Genomic DNA, 19,251 nt, shown 5'->3' with positions numbered 1-19,251 from the left:
TGGGGAACGAGAACGAAGGTAAGAGATGGGATTGAGAAGAACGGAAGGAAGGAGAGAAAGAAAGAACGAAAAAGAAAGAAAGAAAGCCCTGTGCTGCAATCTGGTGCCCTCCGGAAGGACGGCGAGGATGGGTGGCATGGACTATGTAGTCCTCCGGCTCCAAAGACCGCCCTCCCTCCTAAAACTCCTCCCCTCTCCATTCTCCTCCCCCCGCCTTCCCCATCCAGCCGCTCCAGCTCCATCCCGGGCCCGTGCGGACGCGGCGCGCTCCCGGGCCGAACGGCGGGCCAGGCGAGCGGAGCCAGCCCGAGCAGGAGCAGCGGCAGCGGCAGCGGCAGCAGCAGCAGCTGGCCGGCTGGGCATTGACGTCAGAGCGGCGGCCGCACATGATCGGGGAAGCCAATCAGAGGCGCTCCGGAGCGGCTCCTGCCAGGCGCTCCCAGCCCCGGCTCGCCTCCTCCTCCTCCGCCTCCTCCTCCTCCTCCGGCGGCAGCGGCGGCGGCTCCTGCGGAGGGTTTGACGCCGCCGCTCCTGGCTCCGGGACACGCGTTCCGCCCGCATCCCGACGTGCCCAAGAGGGAGGACCCGCCGGGCAGAGCCTCCCCGTCCGTCGGCCGGCCCGGTTGGAAGAGCCGCCTTCCTCGGTCTCCCTTCGCCTACGCCCGCCAAGCGGAGCCCCCGCCGTGCCGTCCCTCCGGAGCAGCAGCGCCTTTTGTCTCTCTCTCTCTTTTGGCGGGGTCTGGGCTGCATGGGGGCTCCGCGCTCCTCCGCCCACAGGCTCGGGGGCGGCCGCCGGGGCTGAGACTCCCCCACCCCGTCTTCTCTCTCCTTCTCCCCCCACCCTCTCCCTGCTCCGTCGGCTCCCCGCCCCTCCCTCCCTCTTTCTCTCTCGCCCCCCCGCCCCTCGCTCGCTCCGCCGGGAGGGGGTCGCCATGGATTGCACGAGCGGGGGCTGCGGGGGCGGCGGCGGCGGCGGCGGCGACCCCCGTCCGCTGGAGGAGAGCAAGCCGCTGCTGGGCGAAGCGCCCGAAGGGACCAAGAGCGGGGCCGCCCCGTGCCGGCGAGGCGTCCACTGCAGCGGCATGAGGTACAAGCTGCTCCAGGAAGGGGACATTCAGGTGTGCGTCGTGCGGCACCCGCGGACTTTCCTGAGCAAGATCCTCACCTCCAAATTCCTGCGTCGGTGGGAGCCGCATCACCTGGCCCTCACCGACCACAGCCTGGCCTCCGCGACGGTAAGTGGCTGCTCCAGCCAGGAGCAAAAAAACCCAACAACAACAACAAACCCCCCCCCCAAACCTTGGGCTGAATTGGGAGGGGGGCTTACCTACCTACCTACCTCTCCTTTACCTGGGTTTGTACGTCGGGCTGTTTGGACACCCCCCCCCCCCCAATCAAGCCAGGTCTTGGGGTGTCAGAGCCAAAAGCAGGTACCCCCCTCCGGCTGGTTTTGCCCCCAAGGACCTGGCTCGGTGGGGTTTGAACCCACCTTGGTGTGGGCCGTCGTGCCAATCTGTGGCTTGGGGGTGGGGGTGGAAGCTACCCCACAACCTGCTCAAGGTAGACTTTGCTTGCTTGTTCTGGGCAGGGAGGAGGTCCCCCCCCCCCAAGTTTTGAGCAGGCTACCCTGCACCTTGTCTCTGCTTGGTGGGGGTTCGGGGAGAGTTGTGGTCCAACCCTTGGATGGTGGGGAGTTGGAAAACCTCCCCCCCACCCTGCGGAAATTAATAATAAATTTTTGCAAAACCTGGCATGCATGAAGGGTGGTCTTTGAGGTCAAAATAGGTACTTTAGATTAGAACAAAGCCTCCCACAGAAGCAACGTTTCGACTTTAGGTTGCTTTAAAAACAAAATTATTCTTTAATCTGATTGTCATCTTCTTGTCCTTCGGCAGTTTGGAATCTCTGAAGTTGAAAGGAGAAGGTTAGCAAAAAAAATATTTTTTAGTAATTAAAAAAACCCTGTTTGCTAAGGGCTTGCCTTTCCCCCCATTATTTAGAGGGCGATTGTAATTGAATTATTCATCATGACACCTCATGATGGAAGACTTCGCTTCCTCTTTCTTCAACATTCAGTTGCCTGAACTTGGATTTTAATCATTTCCTTCTTTGGAGATTGAGGTTTCTTTGTTTTTTTTTAATCAGGTTGGCTGGCTCTTAAAATGCTGACTTATAATTAAAGGGAGAAAGAAGAGCAAATCAAACCTGGGACGGAAACCAAACAGGCTTTGTACGCGTGGAGTGTGTTGAATGGTTCAAGAAACAGCATGCATTTTTTTTGTTTGCAGTTGGATTCTGAAAGATACACCCTTTTATGAATTTTGCTTTCTTGAAGACCAGAGCCGGGGTTGACCTTTGTTCCCCTTGCTCTTTTGAAGTGAGGGGTGAGCAAGCTAAGGATTATGGGGAGGGTAGTCCACCCAGTCTAAAAAGCAGAAGGCTGGAAGAAGCTCCTCCCCTTCCTCCTCCTCCTTGGGATTTGAAATGATTGTATTAAATCTCCTGCAACGTCCTTTTCCCTGTTCTAGATTGCAGAAAATGGCAGATGCATTTGCGCTCTCTCCCATCTTAGATAACATCTATTGATGGAATTTAGGCTAGTACAGTGATACTGTAAGTGTTCTTTATGACAGGCATCTCCAACCTTGGCAGCTTTAAGATCTGTGGACTTCAGCTCCCAGAATTCTGGAAATTGAAGTCCACATGTCTTAAAGTTGCCAAGGTTAGAGACCCCTGCTTTCTGAGACTAAATTTCATCTCGGCTCAAGAAACGTGGGTGTTTACTTCTTCTTGTGCATGGAATGAATTTTGGCCTTCTTGCAAAGGTGTCGGCGAGCCAAGCATCTTTTACAGCTCACCATAACCCTGCAAGGTTAGGCTGCCAGAGAGCACCAGGCTCAAGAGTGTATAAGGCTAGCAGAAGAGTTAATGGTTCATGCTTCCTTGCAGCTTTGTTGTGGTTGTACAATCCTACCGGTTGTGTCTTCCGAAGCAGCCATTTTTCCAGTTGGCTATCTGAAGTTGATCCTTGGCAACCACAGGTAGACGTTAGCCGTAGTTAGCTGTGGTTTTTTTTTAGAATTAATTACTGTTCTGGACTTTGGGCCTTTTGATGGAGGTGTTGCTTTTTAGATCCTGCATGACTCACCAGCGTCATATAAATAGTGCAAGGACTATGCTCTTTCCTCTTAACCTGTGGCAGATAGTTCAGAAAGCCACATCTTTAAGACTTCTTGTGGTCTGTCAACTCAGCCCCTGGCTCTTCGTTTTGTGGCTGGAGTGAGAGCAAAGTTTATGCAGGTCTCTCGTATTTACCAGCATCCCTGGGTTTATTGCTAAGTAAGGGTATATGGATTGCAGCTTTCGTTGTTTTTCTCTCTCTTTATTTATCTCCATCTCCCTTTCTGTTCTCTTTTCCTGTTCGTTGACAGAGTGTGGCTTTTGTCTGTGATTGGTTTCAGTGACAAGCCTGCATCTTGTTCACATGATTGAGAGGGGAAAGGATTTCCTAATTCTTTGGGTTTTCAAAGCAAGCCAAGTCAGAACAGCCAAATGAAAATATTTCTGGGCAGAGCATTATAATATTTTTTTTAAAGGAGTGCATTTACCAGGTTCTCATCCGACTTTGGTCTGGCATGCTGTACAAACCCTACCTTGCATTTTTAAAATCAGGGTTATGAAACCCAAAACTATTTTCCAGTGGTAAACAGACCAAGCCATTAGAATATAAATCGAGAGCGAATTCAACTCCCTACCGGCACTAACAGTGTTATCTAGTTTGGTAATGAAGTGTCTTCAAGGAAACCAAGCTCAGAGAACAAAGACCAGTCCTAGCTCTCCTCCTCCATTACAGAACCCCACTCCCTACTCGCACTGATAATGTAACCTAGTTTGGTAATGAAATGTCCGCAAGGAAACGACCAAGTTCAAAGATCACCAAGGAACATTCTTTCCAGTGCTTTAGTTGATCATCCTTATTTAATAGTTGTAGGGCACCATGATACATTAACTTAGCCATAAATCTATTGTGAATTAAAACCGAAATACTGAGTTTGATTCCTCAGTGAAGTTTTATAGCTGTGATTTGATTGGGGATAATAAAAAAGCACAGTTATTTCTGCCATGGTTTTTCTTTTAAAAGCCCTGTGAAAGAAAAGAACAATGAAGTCGCCTAGGTTGGGCTTGGAATGCATTGTGTCCCAGGGCATTTGTTCTAACCCCGGTGTGATTATTTAAGCCCATGGAAAGATGGGTTCATCTTACGTTGCAAACCCAGGTGAATCACGCGTTAAGTGTAATCTGTGACCCAGCTATTGAACCTGTTGATCCAAAGGGAAGGAGAGAAAAGCCAGCCATGAGAACAGCCGTTAATCTCATTGTATTACTTGCTAAAAGTCCCCCCCTCCAACCCCCCCCAGTATTTGTATTTTTAGTCTACTTTTCAGTGGCCGAAATGCCTTCTATATTTCTTTGTGAGCTTTCTGCCCCCTTTCACTCTCCCTTCCTGCCCTACTCCGTCTTCCAGATGCCCACCTCTTTCTCCTGCCCTTTGGTTCCCTGGAGATTTAATAGAAATCAGGTAAGGGGCAGAATCCTGAGCCAGAGGCTTGTATGCTGAAATACCAGATCTTCACTTGACACCTGAGGTCTCGCCCTCTACCCTCCTCCCAAAATGAAACACCACTCCACTCCACCCCTGGGAATTTTTCAGTAATCCTTTTCTCTTTGAAAGATGATCCCAAGCAAATTCCTTATGGAATTGGAGTAGCAGGGTTGTACCGGGTTCCTTTTCTGCACAGCATTAATCCAAAGGGCCGGTCATTTCCTGGTTCATCGTTATTCCATCTCTTCTCCTCTGCTGAGGATCTGTCTACTTCTTTTTTCCTCAAGTCAAGGTGTAGTCCTTGACTTAAGACCGTCAGTCGAGCCCCGAATTGCAGTCGTGGCTCGTGGCTGTTGTTTAAGAGGACACCCCGTGATGGTATCACCTTTTTTGCTGTGATCAAGCAGACACCGTGGACATTAAGAGAACCTACCAGATGTTAGGCGAATCTGTGTATTTTTTCTGGAAACTGGAAGTAAACATTGGGAAACAGCTCAAGTGATTGCAGGATGTTGCAAATGGCCTGGTTGCCAAAAATGCAATTATGTGACAGATGTCATAACTTTGAAAAACATTTGTAAATAGCAATAGCACTTAGACTTATATATTGCTTCACAGTGCTTTACAGCCCTATCTAAGTGGTTTGCAGAGTCAGCCTCTTGCTGACTCTCATTTTACCCACCTCGGAAGGATGGAAGGCTGAGTCAACCTTGAGTTTGGTGAGATTTGAACTGCAAATTGCAGGCAGCAGAAGTAGCCTGCAGTACTGCGTTCTAACCACTGCGCCACCGTGACTGATACAGCTCTGGAGATATCCATTGTTACTTATAAAAATATGCTGACACTGTGTATTGCTCACAGAGGGCTATAAAGTACTATGAAGCGGTATATAAGTCTTAAGTGCTATTGTTAAGGGACCCTGGATGGTTTACAAACAAGCTAATAAAATAATATAAACATATGAATAAAAGTGCTATCGCTTAGAAGAAGACAGTGAGATAGAAGCGTTTTCAAGAAGTTCTGAAGTTTCTTGAGGACTAGAAGTTGGCAGAACTGATGAGTGATGAACTGGACTTTTTAAAGTAGATTGGTAGAAATGAGGAAACAGACTTATTATAAGCTAACTGGACAACAATTGTTTAGAGACATTGTGTTTAAACCTCTAGGTGATTTTTTTTTTTTTTTGAGCAACAAATACTGTGGAGATATCTATCACAGAGGCTTATGATTTTGGGAATGAGATCCAATAGTTGGGAAAGATCCCAGTTAAATTTTTAGAGAAGTTATGACCATCTACATTGCCATTGTCCCCTTTACAGTGCAGCTGTTGGCAGGTGCAAAGAAAGCCTTAACTTCTGCCCCCAGTGTGAAACCTTCAGCCTTTCTTCAGCGCAAAACCAAGTCAGTTCACAGCCAAAAAGCAAGTTAAAAACATAGTCTAATGCTGGCATTGGATAAAACAGTTTAACCAGTAACATATTTAATAAATATGACATAATAATAGACTTGAAATCCTTAACTGTAGAAGCAGAGCAGGCGGAGCCTGGAGGAGGAGTCAAGAGAGGAATCAGCCTAGAATTGTTACGTTCCCATGAAGAGTCTTAAGTCCAACTAGAATTCTGTTGACCCTTATCTAGCACCAATTTAGTTGACTAGTATTCTTGTGTATAAGCACGAGCAATAAATCATTTTGACTGGAAATTAATGCATGGTTCTGGTTCTTTCTGCTTGATATTAAATCATTTATTTGTTTATGACAATCCTTGTTTTTATAGCCATAGATTAAAAAAAATCTGGCTACTGCCTGATTTTAGGATTTTCATCAGCAAGTAAAATGTTCACATATTCAGGAGTATCCTTTTCTGGTTTGGATTTTAAAATAGCTCCAAAACAATTATGTACCCCCATTTTCTGTCTAAAGCAGGGTGTCCGACCTTGGCAACTTTAAGACCTGTGGACCTAAACTCCCAGAATTCCTGAGCTATTTTTTTTTTCATTGTCTCTCTTTGAGGGAGTGCTTGGCAAAAAAAGTAGGGTTTTTTTTCCTCCTGCTATCCAGAAGAGATATTTTAGAAATGAAAGTAGAAGATCAACTGGAACAGGGGCCACCAAACTCATAATTTTAGATCCCAGGGATCACTAACTGGTTCTGTGGGCATGGCCTAATTTGTGGGTGTGGCTTGGTGGTCATGTGACTGGCTGGGCATTGGCTTGTATGTAAATGTTATAAATATTTATATAAATATTGAATTCTTTATAAAAAAAGAGCAACTTTTACCCAAAATCAGGCAAAGCAGGCAGGCAGATTGAGTTGCTCACAGAATCACAGATTCATTCAGAAATCTATCTGCCATTGGCTAGCTCAATCTGTCACATAAAATTTGCTTGCAATCAAACTCACAAAATTAACTCACAACACACCATGTATGTAAATATTGAATTTTTTATTAAAAAAAGTAACTTTTATCCAAAATCAGGCAAAGCGGGCAGGCAGATTGAGTTGCTCACAGAATCATTGAGTGATCTATCTATCTGCCATCGGCTAGCTCGGTCTCTCAAATTTGCTTGCCGTGAGTCTGCACTGAATTTGCTTGCAAGCAAACCTTCAGTCTTAAGGGAGGTTTGGCTGTGCTTAGCTAGAAAGCAAGAAATCTAACCATTTCCTGCTTCCTAGCTAATCTAAACCTCCTGGCACAGCAGAACATCTAGATGATGGTTGGAAAAAGGAAAAATAGCAATTTAGCAGACAAGTTTGCCGGGTAAGGAGTGAGTGGGCGGGGAGGGTTCCCGTGGGCCATGTGGGCGGCGCAGCCTCGTGTTTCTGTGCAGACTGGATTAATTGTTTTGGGGGGGTGCTCTGGGGGTGAGATTTCTCTGCGGCCCACCAAAATTTTCTCACGGCCCACCAGTGGGCTGCAGTCCAGCGATTGGTGACCGCTGAACTGAACTGAAGTGAAAGTGTATCAGTTGTGTTTATTCTTGATACATCAAAGGCCAGATGGCCTTTGTTCTCTGTTTTATATGTATACATGTAAAAGTCTTTGGCTGTATTTTCTTCTTTTAGAAAGGAGTTTCATGAGAGTTTTTCTTTTCCACTTTTAAGACCCAGCTAGAGGACTGATAATTCTGGTTCTTCAACAGTTGCCCCCGTGAGAGGTCCAGGAAGCAACTTTTAGATAAGTGTCCCTCAACCTTGACTACTGCTTGGACAGGGGTTGGACTAGATGACCTACAAGGTCCCTTCCAACTCTGTTAATCTTTTAAACCGGTTTTAAACCTGAGGTATGGACTTCCACTCCCAGAATCCCAAAGCTGTGCTGGATAAAGAATTCTGGGAGTTAAAAGTCCACAAATCTCTCTCTCTTTCCCTTTCTTTCTTTCTTTCTTTCTTTCTTTCTTCCTTCCTTCCTTCCTTCCTTCCTTCCTTCCTTCCTTCCTTCCTTCCTTCCTTCCTTCCTCTCTTTACTTCTCTGTCTTTCTCTTTCTGTCTGTCTTTGCCCTCCTTCCTTCCTTCCTTCCTTTCTTCCTTCCTTCCTTCTTCTCTCTCTCTTTCCTTCTCTCTCTTTCTCTTTTTGTTTGTTTGTTTGTTTGTTTCTCTCTCTCTCTCTCTCTCTCTCTCTCCTGCTCTCGCTCTTTTTCTCTATAAAATCAATTTAATTGGACCTTCACATATGGACCTGGTCCTTTGCACCTGACTTATGGACAAATCTAGGGGGCCTCATCACTATGACTATTGTCAACTCACCAAGGCTGAGAAATCCTACATTGTAGGAATCACAGGGACACAATCTACTTCTGGCTTAGAAGGACGACTCGGGACCTACTTCCCAGATATTGGAACAGTAAAATCCCATGACCATCATTGTATGAACTCAGTTGTGCTAGATGGCTGGGAGTTAAAATCCATTCACCTGAAAGATTCCATGGTCGAGAAACACTGAAACTCGCCCTTATCTACTACCCATTGCCTAAATGTCTGTTTCAGTTATCTATTGGACTGTTTATTTTTTCAAACACTTTTTTTTCCAATTAAAAATTTCCAATTAAAAATAAACTCAGCAAAAGAAAGGTGACATTTTGGCAGGGGTCTCAAAGAAATGTGCCTGGATTCGCCCATCACATGAAGCCAAGATTCATGAATAAGCTACTAGTTACACATAGCACGAAGTTGAAAAACAGGGATTACTGAACAGAAGGGCTGAATTCCCACAGCACCCTTAATCCAAAGCCAAGCAGATCACATTATACCTTAACAAAAAGAAAAAGAAAAGAAAAGAAAGATAAATATCAGATATAGACATTTGTTTATTTGGTGCAACTACCGTAATTTTGGTTAAAATCCAAGTTGATTCCACTACAGATTTTAATCGGTTGAGAATTCCAACAAATACAGTATGTTACGATATATGCAGTTATTAGCTAGCACATTTCGTAACGTATTTTTGTCAAATCAGCTCAGTTGTCCTGCTAGTTTTTCCCCCTCATTGTCCTTTAAATCAGATGCATTTTTGCAGCATGCATGTAGTTTTCCATTGTGCAGGGTTTCATACTTAAAGACTATCCTCATCTTGATCCCCGAGGCTGAATGCATATGGGTTTTACCGCTCAATTTCCCCAAAGAACAATTTTAATATTTACAAACTTTCATCAGATAAGTGCTTGCTCAGGGACATAATCTATTTTGCCTCCTGGGCTTGGTAGTTTTATAAAACAAATGCCAAAGGAGTCTAAATTTTGTTTGCGCGAGAACACCTGAACATGCCAGTCTAATAAAAACTAAACTCTGCCTGTATTAAATAACATCCTTTTAGGTTTGTTGCTGTTATATTGCTCTTCGATCTTTTCACGACGGTGAATTTCTGCAAGACCAGTTGTGAATAATTTAGCTTGGGAGAGAGATTATTTTCCCTCCTGTATTTAAGATATTTATTTTTTATTAAAAAATGTCTTTGATTTAAAGTAGCAACAAATGGGACAATTTTCTAGCTTTCTTTATTGTGGAGATAAAGAACCTAGAAGTTTGCGCTTGTGCTTCTAATTTGATAAAAAGCCAAGTCAGACTTTAGAAGGTCCTCCTTTCAATGCAAAGGACTTTTGTTTTTGTTTGTAGAGAAATTTGCAAAGAAATTCTGTCCTCCTTTTCTAGCTCATTCACTGGATAGACATGTCCTGATAAATAAATACAAAACTGAAATGAGACAAACTTTAACCGAAACATTTGATGCGTATGCTGATCTTTTCTTTTCTTTTCTTTTCGTTTTTCTCCATGCTTTATATTTAGCTGGAACTGTGGTTTGTGGTTAGGAATTCACGTTACATTCTCTTGTTGGCATTTAAATGAATTATAACAACCAGAAGATACGATGAAGTACAACCACAAATATAACAGGGCTAATATAATCAGAAAGGAATAGTAATTACTGTAAATGAGTGACAGTGTTTTATAAAAAAAGAAGTCGGCTTCAGTTCCTGTAACACAGTAACATGATAATATCATCGCTGATACATCTATTTGTTGCTTGATTTTGATCTTCAGATCTTTCTTTTTTAAAATAATATTCTTGCTTTATTAATAAGCACCCTTGCTGCTAATGGAAGGAGGGGGGAAAAACATGAAACAGACTTTTTCTGATCCAGCAAAAACTTAACTCTTGCGCCATCCATTCTTGAAGTGAAAAACAAAACCAAGATTTTTGACCTTGGGAAATTTGAGAATTTTTCCCCCCTCAAATCAAAATCAAACGGGGGTGGGGGGGTGTTTGTGTTATGCTTCTCAAACACCCCATCCCCCCCTTCTCTTTGGCCCATGAAATCCCTGATGTAAACATTGTACAGGTTTGAGCACAGCTACATATAACATGTTTTACGGCCAGCTGTCACATCATTAGTTGAGAAGACCAACCTTAACCGTTAATGTGATAATAGGATGGAAAATTGTTCCCATATATTGTTTTCTCACTGCATCATTCAAGAAGCTGTTTGGAAATTTCAGATAATAGCATTTTGTTGGGTACATGTCACTGGTGACCCTTTTTCTGGAATTCTGAAGGCATCGTCCTGTTTTTATATTGGTTTATCATATAAAAAACCATTGCAAAACACTTATTAAACATGTTTGATTATCATAGCAATAAGAAATGATGCGTGATAGCTCATGTATTGAATTTTGTACTGTTTCTTTCTTCTTCCCTTCCCTCTCCTCCTCTCCTTTCTGTTCATAAAATGATGAGTTCTTCTTTATTGGCTGATTTAAAAGCCCAGTCAACAACTTCCCTTGTTGCCTCTTTTGCATGATGCAGCTCAAGACAACACGCATGAGGTTCTATACGACTTCCCTCCCAGTAAATGTAAGCTGATCTCTGTGCCCAGTGACCTCATAGAGGTAGACACACCTACTGCGATTTACCTTGGTGAAGAGCTCAGTTGTGGTGGGAAAGGAATGCAGTGTGAATGGCCATCTCCCAGGATGTTTTCTGACTTTTTCATAGAGCTTTGGGATTTCCTGTTGGTGCCCCATTCAAGTAATTATTAAGAGCCAGGGTGGGGCAGTGGTGAGAATTCAGTATTGCAGGCTAATTCTCACCAGGCTCAAGGTTGACTCAGCCTTCCATCCTTTCGAAGTCAGTAAAATGAGGATCCAGATTGTTACAAACCACTTAGGTCTGTAAAGCTCTGTGAAGAGATATCTAAGTCTTATCACTTTTGCTATATATCATAAGTATTTCACATTCACTTCCTCAGACGTTGTATGCCTAACTTCCTTCTTGTGTCTAGCTAGCAGAATAAAAGGTTAATTCTGTCCACTGCCAGCAGTTCGAATCTCACCGGCTTAAGGTTGACTCAGCCTCCTTTCAAAGTCGGTAAAATGAGGGTCCAGATTGTTGAGGGCGATAGGCTGACACTGTAAACTGCTTAGAGAAGGCTGTAAAGCACTGTGAAGCAGTATATAGATCTAAGTGCTATTGCTGTTGCTCTTCCTTCTATTGATCATCCATCTCTCCATCCAACCATTCATCCATGATGTGCAGTGGTTAGAATGCAGTATTGCAGGCTAACTCTGCCCACTGCCAGGAGTTCGATTCTCACTGGCTTAAGGTTGATTCAGCCTTCCATTCTTCCAAGGACGGTAAAATGAGGACCCCAGATTGTTGGGGGCAAAATGATGACTCTGTAAACTGCTTAGAGAGGGCTGTAAAGCACAGTGAAGCGGTATATAAGTCTAAGTGCTATTACTATTGTTATTGCTAATTAGGTCCAAAATCAGCCCCTTGCTGTGACATTCCCTGGGGGGGAATAAACCGATCCCAATTTGGAAAGTCTGCTATTCTCTATAGCCTACATATACTGTCTTTTGCAGAATAAAACTGAGGACGAAGTTGACCCTGCCTGCGTAATGATTGCAGGACAGGACAAAATAGTACAATCCCCAAGTTATCTATTAACCTCCCCCAAGGAAGTTAAAAAGGAACACGATTTCATCATTTCTTAGTTTCTCTTTTGCAGCTGGGAAGACAAAGCTGGGAGATGTTTTTTTTTTTTTTTAATTATAACAGAAAGGGAGTCTTGAGCTTTTGGTGTGTGTGCGTGTGTGTTTTTTTACGTCCAGCTTTTATTGTTAGAACATGGGGTGCCAAAGAGATCAAGATGATTTCCCAAAACAAGATAGAACACCTATAAATCTGGCTTTACTGTCGGACTGGAGAAGATAAATAATTCCAAACTTTAAAAGCAGGCCTCTGGGGTCCCTTCCTTAGAAGCTAAAAGAATACCAATGTTCTGTATATTTAGGCTACCCTGTTCCTTTTCTCCTCCCAAATCAATCTAAAGGCTTACAATAAATCCCTTGGGGAAAAAAACGTAAAAAATAAAACCGGAGCAAATAATGAAGCTCATTTTCTACAAATTGTGGTTTGTGTTTGCAACACTGGTTTTCGGGTTGTACACACCCATCTACCTACCCACCTCACAGGGTTGCTGTCTAGGGATTAAATAAAATAAGGGGAGCTTTCCATATGAGCTGACTTCAGCTGCTGGGAGGCAGGACAGCAGGGTAACAGATAGAGTTTGATTTCTTAAAACTGTCTTCCAAGATTCCAGTTAGCTTGCCTTGATTAAAGAGGTTCTAAGGTTGGGGTTTTCAAAATTCATCATTAGTCTTTTGCCTGGGGCCTAATTATAGTTTACCCTAACGAATAAAAGGTAGAAAACACACAAAAAAATCCAACCTCAGAGCCTTAAAAGTAACCCTTTTGCAGGGGTTTTTTAAAAAAAAGTTTCACAAAACAAGTTCCAAGTATAGTGTTTAACAAGACCACCAAGCCAGTTGAGGCATAACTCTGGGGAAGTTAAAAACAAACAGCTCGGCTTGACATTACATTTACTTTTTTTGTGTGTTCCTGATTAGAAAAGAGGAAGGAAAGATTCGATACTGATGGAAAAAAAAAAGGATTGTTTTGTTGATAAGATTTTTCTGGGTGATCATGTGATGGGGTGGTTAGAACGAGATCCAGCTTTAAAGCCCAGGGCAGTTTAAGATATTGAAGGGTGGTTATGATTCAGTCTTCAGCTGATCAAAGGGTTGATTAATGGTGGAACACTTTGCTGAGCAGTAGTTTCTTCCTATCTGGATGCTTTTCAGTTGTTTGACAAGAAGCAATGGGTGGAAATGAATCAAATTGCCAGTCCAGATTTTGGTGCAGCCTGTGAAATATCTTCGAATCTCACCAAGCTCAAGGTTGACTCTGCCTTCCATCTTTCCGAGGTCGGTAAAATGAAGACCCAGATTGTTGGGGCAAGAGGCTGACTCTGTAAAGCGCTCAAAGAGGGCTATAAAGCACTGTGAAGCAGGATATAAGTTGAAAGTGCTATTGCCCTTCCTTCCTTCCTTCCTTCCTTCCTTCCTTCCTTCCTTCCTTCCTTCCTTCCATCCATCCATCCATCCATCCATCCGGTATTTCAGGCTGATTCTGCCCACTGCCAACACTTCAATCCTGATCAGCTCAAGGTTGACTCAGCCTTCCATCCTTCCAAGGGGGGTAAAATGAGGGCTCAGATTCTTGGGGCAAGAGGCTGACTCTGTAAAACTTCTTAGAGAAATGAGCTGTTGTAAGTCGAGGATCACCTGTATACACAAAAGGTCGTGTGGTGCAATTAATTCATATCACTTCTGGAGGGATCATTTTTAAATACCCCATTCTTCCGTTGCTCCTGCCAAGCAGCTGGCTCGATTCTATATCGGTCTTCCCAAAAGCCTGCTTGTTGTCTCCAGATTATCAGACAATGCACTTCCTTGATGCCTGCCACCCAGGAGGGAGCTCCACCCTAGATACACCCCTGTTTGTAATGTCTGCAAGCTCCAATGTAAACACATGCTGGTTATTTGTGGTCTACGATTCTCAACGTAAAGAACCTCCTGTTGGATCAAACTAAGGCCCATGTCAACGTTGTGTTTACCACAATGGCCAACTAGTTGCCTTTGGGATGCTCGCCAGTAACAGGTGGTGACATGTCCTTCTTCTTCCATCAGCAAAGATATCTGAAAGCATACTGGTCCAACTCTGGAGGTCATCTTGGGTTTTTAGGATTAATTATCCTTCATTAGAATTGTACCCCATAAAATTATCCATTCCCTTTGTTTTTATGTTTGAGCTAAACTGGATAATAAGATTATAGCCTTGTCTTGTAAGGAAGGAGTTTGAGCCCTCTGATTATTTTGGTGGTCCATTTTAGGAGAGGAGAGGAGAGGAGAGGAGAGGAGAAGAGAGGAGAAGAGAAGAGAAGAGAAGAGAAGAGAAGAGAAGAGAAGAGAAGAGAAGAGAAGAGAAGAGAAGAGAAGAGAATGTAGAGGAGAATATAGAATAGAAATAGGAATAGAATAGAACAGAACATTACACAGAGGAGAATATAGAATAGGAATAGGAATAGAATAGAATAGAATAGAATAGAATAGAATAGAATAGAATAGAATAGAATAGAATAGAATTCTTTATTGGCCAAGTATGATTGGACACACAAGGAATTTGTCTTTGGTGCATAAGCTCTCAGTGTACATAAAGAAAAAATAAAATACATTCATCAGGAATCATAAGATACAATACTTAGCGATAGTCATAGGTTACTATAAACAATCAAATCATATATAGGTTACTAATATGCAATCAAAACATACTAGGAAAACAAATAAAACAATATAAACTGTAAAGATACAAGCAACACGGTTATAGTCATAAGTGGAAAGAGATAGTAACAGGAAGGATGAGAAGAATAATATAATAGTAATACAGTCTTAGTAAGTAATTTGACAATGTTGTGGGAGTTAGTGATCGCATTCAGGAAAAAGCTGTCCTTGCGTCTAATTGTTCTGGTATGCAGGGCCCTATAGCGTCATTCTGAGGGAAGGAGTGGAAACAATTTTTCCTCTTTACCAGTATAGTTTGAGACATACAAGTGGTCCTCAAGATACGATCCCAATTGAGCTAAAAATTTCTGTTGCTAAGTGAAATGTTTGTTAAGCGAGGTTGCTCCATTTTACAACTTTCCTTGCCCGAGTTGCTAAGTTTCCTTACATTGGTTAAAAGTCAGTAACACGGTTCTTAAGTGAATCTGGATTCCCCATCGACTTCGCTTGTCAGAAGTTCACCGAAGAGAATCCCGGGACTCTGAAACCGTCATAAATAGGAACCACTTGCCAGGCATCTGAATCTTGATCAGGTGACCATGGGGATACTGCAGTGGTCGTGAATGTGAAAAAGGTCATAAGCTCCAGTTTCTTTTCAGTGTCGTCATAACTTTGAGCTGTTGTAAGTCGAGAACTACCCTGTACTGACTTTCTGTTAAGCAGTGGATGGAAATGTGGAATTCTGAGGGTAGAATTGAAGTGGGTGTGATTTTAAATGACTCGAAAACTCGAAGCCTGGCGTTGTTCTGACGCTAAACTTCATCGGAGTTCTCTTTCCAGCTGGACAAAACATTGGAAGAGGGCTGGGGAGGGGGAGGGAAGGGAAGCCAAAGGATTTTCCCTGCATCACTGAATTAAAAGCCGCTTCTCATGATTTCTGTGCCAGGCTCATGTTCATGAATCTTTTTAAGAGCGAGGCAGGAACAGCTGGGCACTCGGTCACTTTGGCTGGCTGAAATACTCAGCTGTGAAAGAGAAACTCTTTGCATGTCTCAGCAAGCCAGGAATTGTTTCCTGAAAATGAGACTCCGCTTGAGGCAGCGTCCCAACGTTTTGAGTTGCTGTTATACCCCGTTTCTCCGAAAATATGACCTACCCCAAAAGTAAATCTAGCTTGATTTTTACACATACACCCAATACAAGCCCTACTCCCAAAATAAGCCCTAATTAAGATCCCGCCCACTCCAGAATGCATGGGTAAAAGTTAAGCTAGGTTGAGGATGGGGGTGTGTGTTGAGCTGCCCTACGACTTACCTTTGGACAGTTGTTAGCCAGGCCTTGCACACCTCGACACCCGCCTTGCTGGTCCATTTCTTCTGCAGCCAGCAAGGCTGGCAAGGCTTTCCCAAAGGCCTCTGGAGCTGAAAGCAAAGCTCTGGATCGATCCAGAGCTCCATTATCGGCTGCAGAAGCCTTCAGAAGAAGAAGTTCCTGAAGGCCTCTTGACAGCGAAAAGGATGCCTTGGGCGATGCGTGCAAGTGAGGTTAGCAAATGGATGACATCCCCCGAAAATATATATATAAAACAGGGTCTTATTTTGGGGGGAACACGGTATCCCTGGGATGAATTTACAGTAGATGTGAAAGCAGGGGAAACCACGTTTTTTTAAGTATGTGTGGCTGCACCCTGGTGTGTTAAGCTTGCTCAGTGCTTTGGACTGAGTTATAAAATCGTGGTAGGCACTCTGCCGAAAACCAAACTTTGCATAGCTCTTTAAAGCAGCCGTGTCTTTTCTTGGGGTTGTATACTAGCTGTAAAGGGCAAGGAATTGTGATTACCCTGTTGACGCAGTGGTTAGAATGTAGTATTACAAGCAAACTCTGCTTACAGCCTAGAGTTCGATCCTGACAGGGTTCAAGGTTGACTCAGCCTTCTATCCTTCTGAGGTCGGTAAAATGGGGAGCTAGATTGTTGGAGGCAATACGCTGACATAGTAAGCCACCCAGAAAGTACTGTAAAGACATATGGGGCAGTATATAAGCCAAAATACTGTTGCTATTGGAGATAAAGACACAGCTGTTTTAAAGAGTTACTGACTAGGGCTCTCTTTATGCCCCATATATGTTTTGAAGCATTGTTTTCGGAATCTCATCCAAAATTCTACATGGCTTTATTATATGGCACTAGGCCGGAGATCAAAACAGTAGAAATAGGCACAATTATTCAGTGCCTTAATCTGGATTAAGGCTGAAGGACAGCAGGAAAGGTTTCACATCTGGTGCTTGCCACTTAATGCTACTCAGAATCCTTTTTCTTTTTTTCGTTTTTAAATCAGCCGCCCAAGTCCTGTTTTTGTGTTGCAAGAATGGTGCGTCTCCGTCTCCGTTTGCCTGCCCAGCAAGCAAATGGAAGTGAGGGTCGGGTTTTGTTGTTGTTTTTCCTTCCTGCTTTTGTTTTGGTAAAATCTGTGTGGCTGAAATCCTAACCTTTTCTCTGTTTCATTTGTTTGGATTGTACAGCCGATTCTGGATTGTTTGCTTTTCTGGTTCAGATGCAAGTATCCTCTGCCCTGAAAACAGTGTGAACGTTTTCTGTGTGGTTACCCAAGCTGGTGTGTACTACAGGAATGCAAAACAAAGCCTACATTGAAAGAAGGAACATCCCATTCGACTATTTCTCTGGGAAGTAGGCTTTGGAAAATCTAAAAAACTAATCTCACACAAAACTGTAAACAGTCCTTGTAGGAACTAAGGGATTGTGAGGTGACACAGTACGTTCCCTACTTAAATATATACTATGGAATTATGTTGTAATTGTCCAAATTCTTTTATCTCTTGCTGATTTTGCCCATTCTACAGGAAAAAAAAAAAATCCTTTTGCTCCTGGAAATGGATCTAGCTCATCCCGAAAGAAATAGATCTGAGCTGTTTTGATCGTAATATTGTAAATAAAACTGGAAGTGGATCTGACTTTCTTTGTTGGAAATGCTACTCAAGTTTTCCTGAGTTGGACATCTTCCCATCTCCCCACCCCGTAAATTCATAGAGGCAGTTCTTTTCTTGGGTCAAATGATGGCTACAAAAAGCTTTGCAAATCTTTTGTGAACCTTCGGATGGCCTAAAAAGGATGACCTGTCTTGAAATGGTTGAATCTGCCAGCTGGCTCGTCAACAGGATTTGAGTATTTATTTAGCACGGGCCATAAAGCACCATGGATAACAGTAATAAAACGATATACAAGGAGCACTCAATACTACGGCATACGTGTGATGGAAATACATAGTCACTTTTGTAAGATTTGAGGAGTTCAAAAAACTAAGCTCCTTATTTCCTGGAATTAAATGCAAAACAATAAACTGTTTCAATTTCTCCCCTCAGGATGCTGCTATAGAGCCTAAACCGTTGGTGGGATTCTACCAGTTTCTCTACCGGTTCAGTGATCACGCACTTCACGCGCGTGTGCACCTAACACACGTGTGCGCGGCTTTCCAAACACCGCACCAATCAGCTAAGAGGATAAAGAGCAGAAAAGTGCAGAGGCAGATGGGAGGGCAGATCTTGCGCTTTTCTTTCTCCTCTCAGCTGATTGTAGGAGCTTTTTTTTACTACCTGTTAGGCCGAGCTACCAGTTTGGTTGAACCGGTCCGAACCAGCAGCATTTCACCACTGGCCTAAACACAAAGACAGTTTTCCCATATGCCATCACTCTGCTAAACACATAATTCCCATAGCATTGTCTTATGCCTAAGGATATCTAACCCCGTACTGGAACTCTGTTGCTATTATCCTTCTCATCTTTCCTATTACCTACTCCTAGTGGTACTGTATCTTATGTCTGTCCTTTGCTGGAATGTATCTTATGATTTATCACTTTGTTGCTTGTATGTACACGGAGAGCTTATGCACCAGAGACAAATTCCTCGTGTGTCCAATCACCCTTGGCCAATAAAGAAAGAATATTCTAAAGGAATTGTTTATAAGTTGTAGGTTACATTTTCAAATACGTCGATTCATAAGAATAGAATAAACGTTCTATATAGCAATGCCCAGAGTTACCGTGTGGCAAGAGGGGCAGCCAATAAATTGGATAAATAAAATAAACATAAATACTACTGTACCTAGGCCATTTGTTGTCGAACTGTTGTATGTCGAAGGACTACCTGTATGTGAACCAGGGTCTGACAAGGGGCACCTCAGTCACACTGAGGGAAGGAGAACCTGCCCCATTTAAACAAAAGGTCTTGGCAGCGGCTACACGAGGTGCAGATAATTGATAAGATAATTTTTCAGCCCCGGCGGGTGGCTTCAAAACCCATTGATTGTTGTGCTGGGTCAGATCTATTTTTTCCTTGAGTAAATTCACTTAGAATAGAATAGAATTACAGAGTTGGGAGGGACCTTGGAGGTCTTCTAGTCCAGCCCCCTGCTTAGGCAGGAGACCCTACACCACTTCAGACAAATGAGACTTTAGCCTGACGGTGTTTGCAGAAGTGGGAGTCTTGAGAGAAAGCGGTTAAGGCCCGTCCCCCAG

The 19,251-nt window shown here is 43.4% G+C and overlaps 1 protein-coding gene across 1 annotated transcript in view; it reads left to right on the top strand.

Moving 5' to 3' along the window:
- The first annotated feature begins 437 nt into the window (after window positions 1-437).
- CMIP (c-Maf inducing protein) overlaps window positions 438-19,251 on the top strand; it is a 166,353-nt gene continuing 147,539 nt past the window's right edge. The window contains exon 1 of the mRNA XM_026714138.2: window positions 438-1,235. Within this exon, the coding sequence (XP_026569923.1) occupies window positions 933-1,235 (303 nt within the window). The 5' untranslated portion in view covers window positions 438-932. The remainder of the gene's footprint in view (window positions 1,236-19,251) is intronic.

This window comes from Pseudonaja textilis, chromosome 11 (genome assembly GCF_049901715.1).
Source record: "Pseudonaja textilis isolate UNSWEBS1 chromosome 11, rPseTex1.2, whole genome shotgun sequence".
Taxonomy (NCBI): domain Eukaryota; kingdom Metazoa; phylum Chordata; class Lepidosauria; order Squamata; family Elapidae; genus Pseudonaja; species Pseudonaja textilis.
Note: the sequence above shows the minus strand (reverse complement) of the source record. Positions and strands in the feature narration are given on the sequence as shown.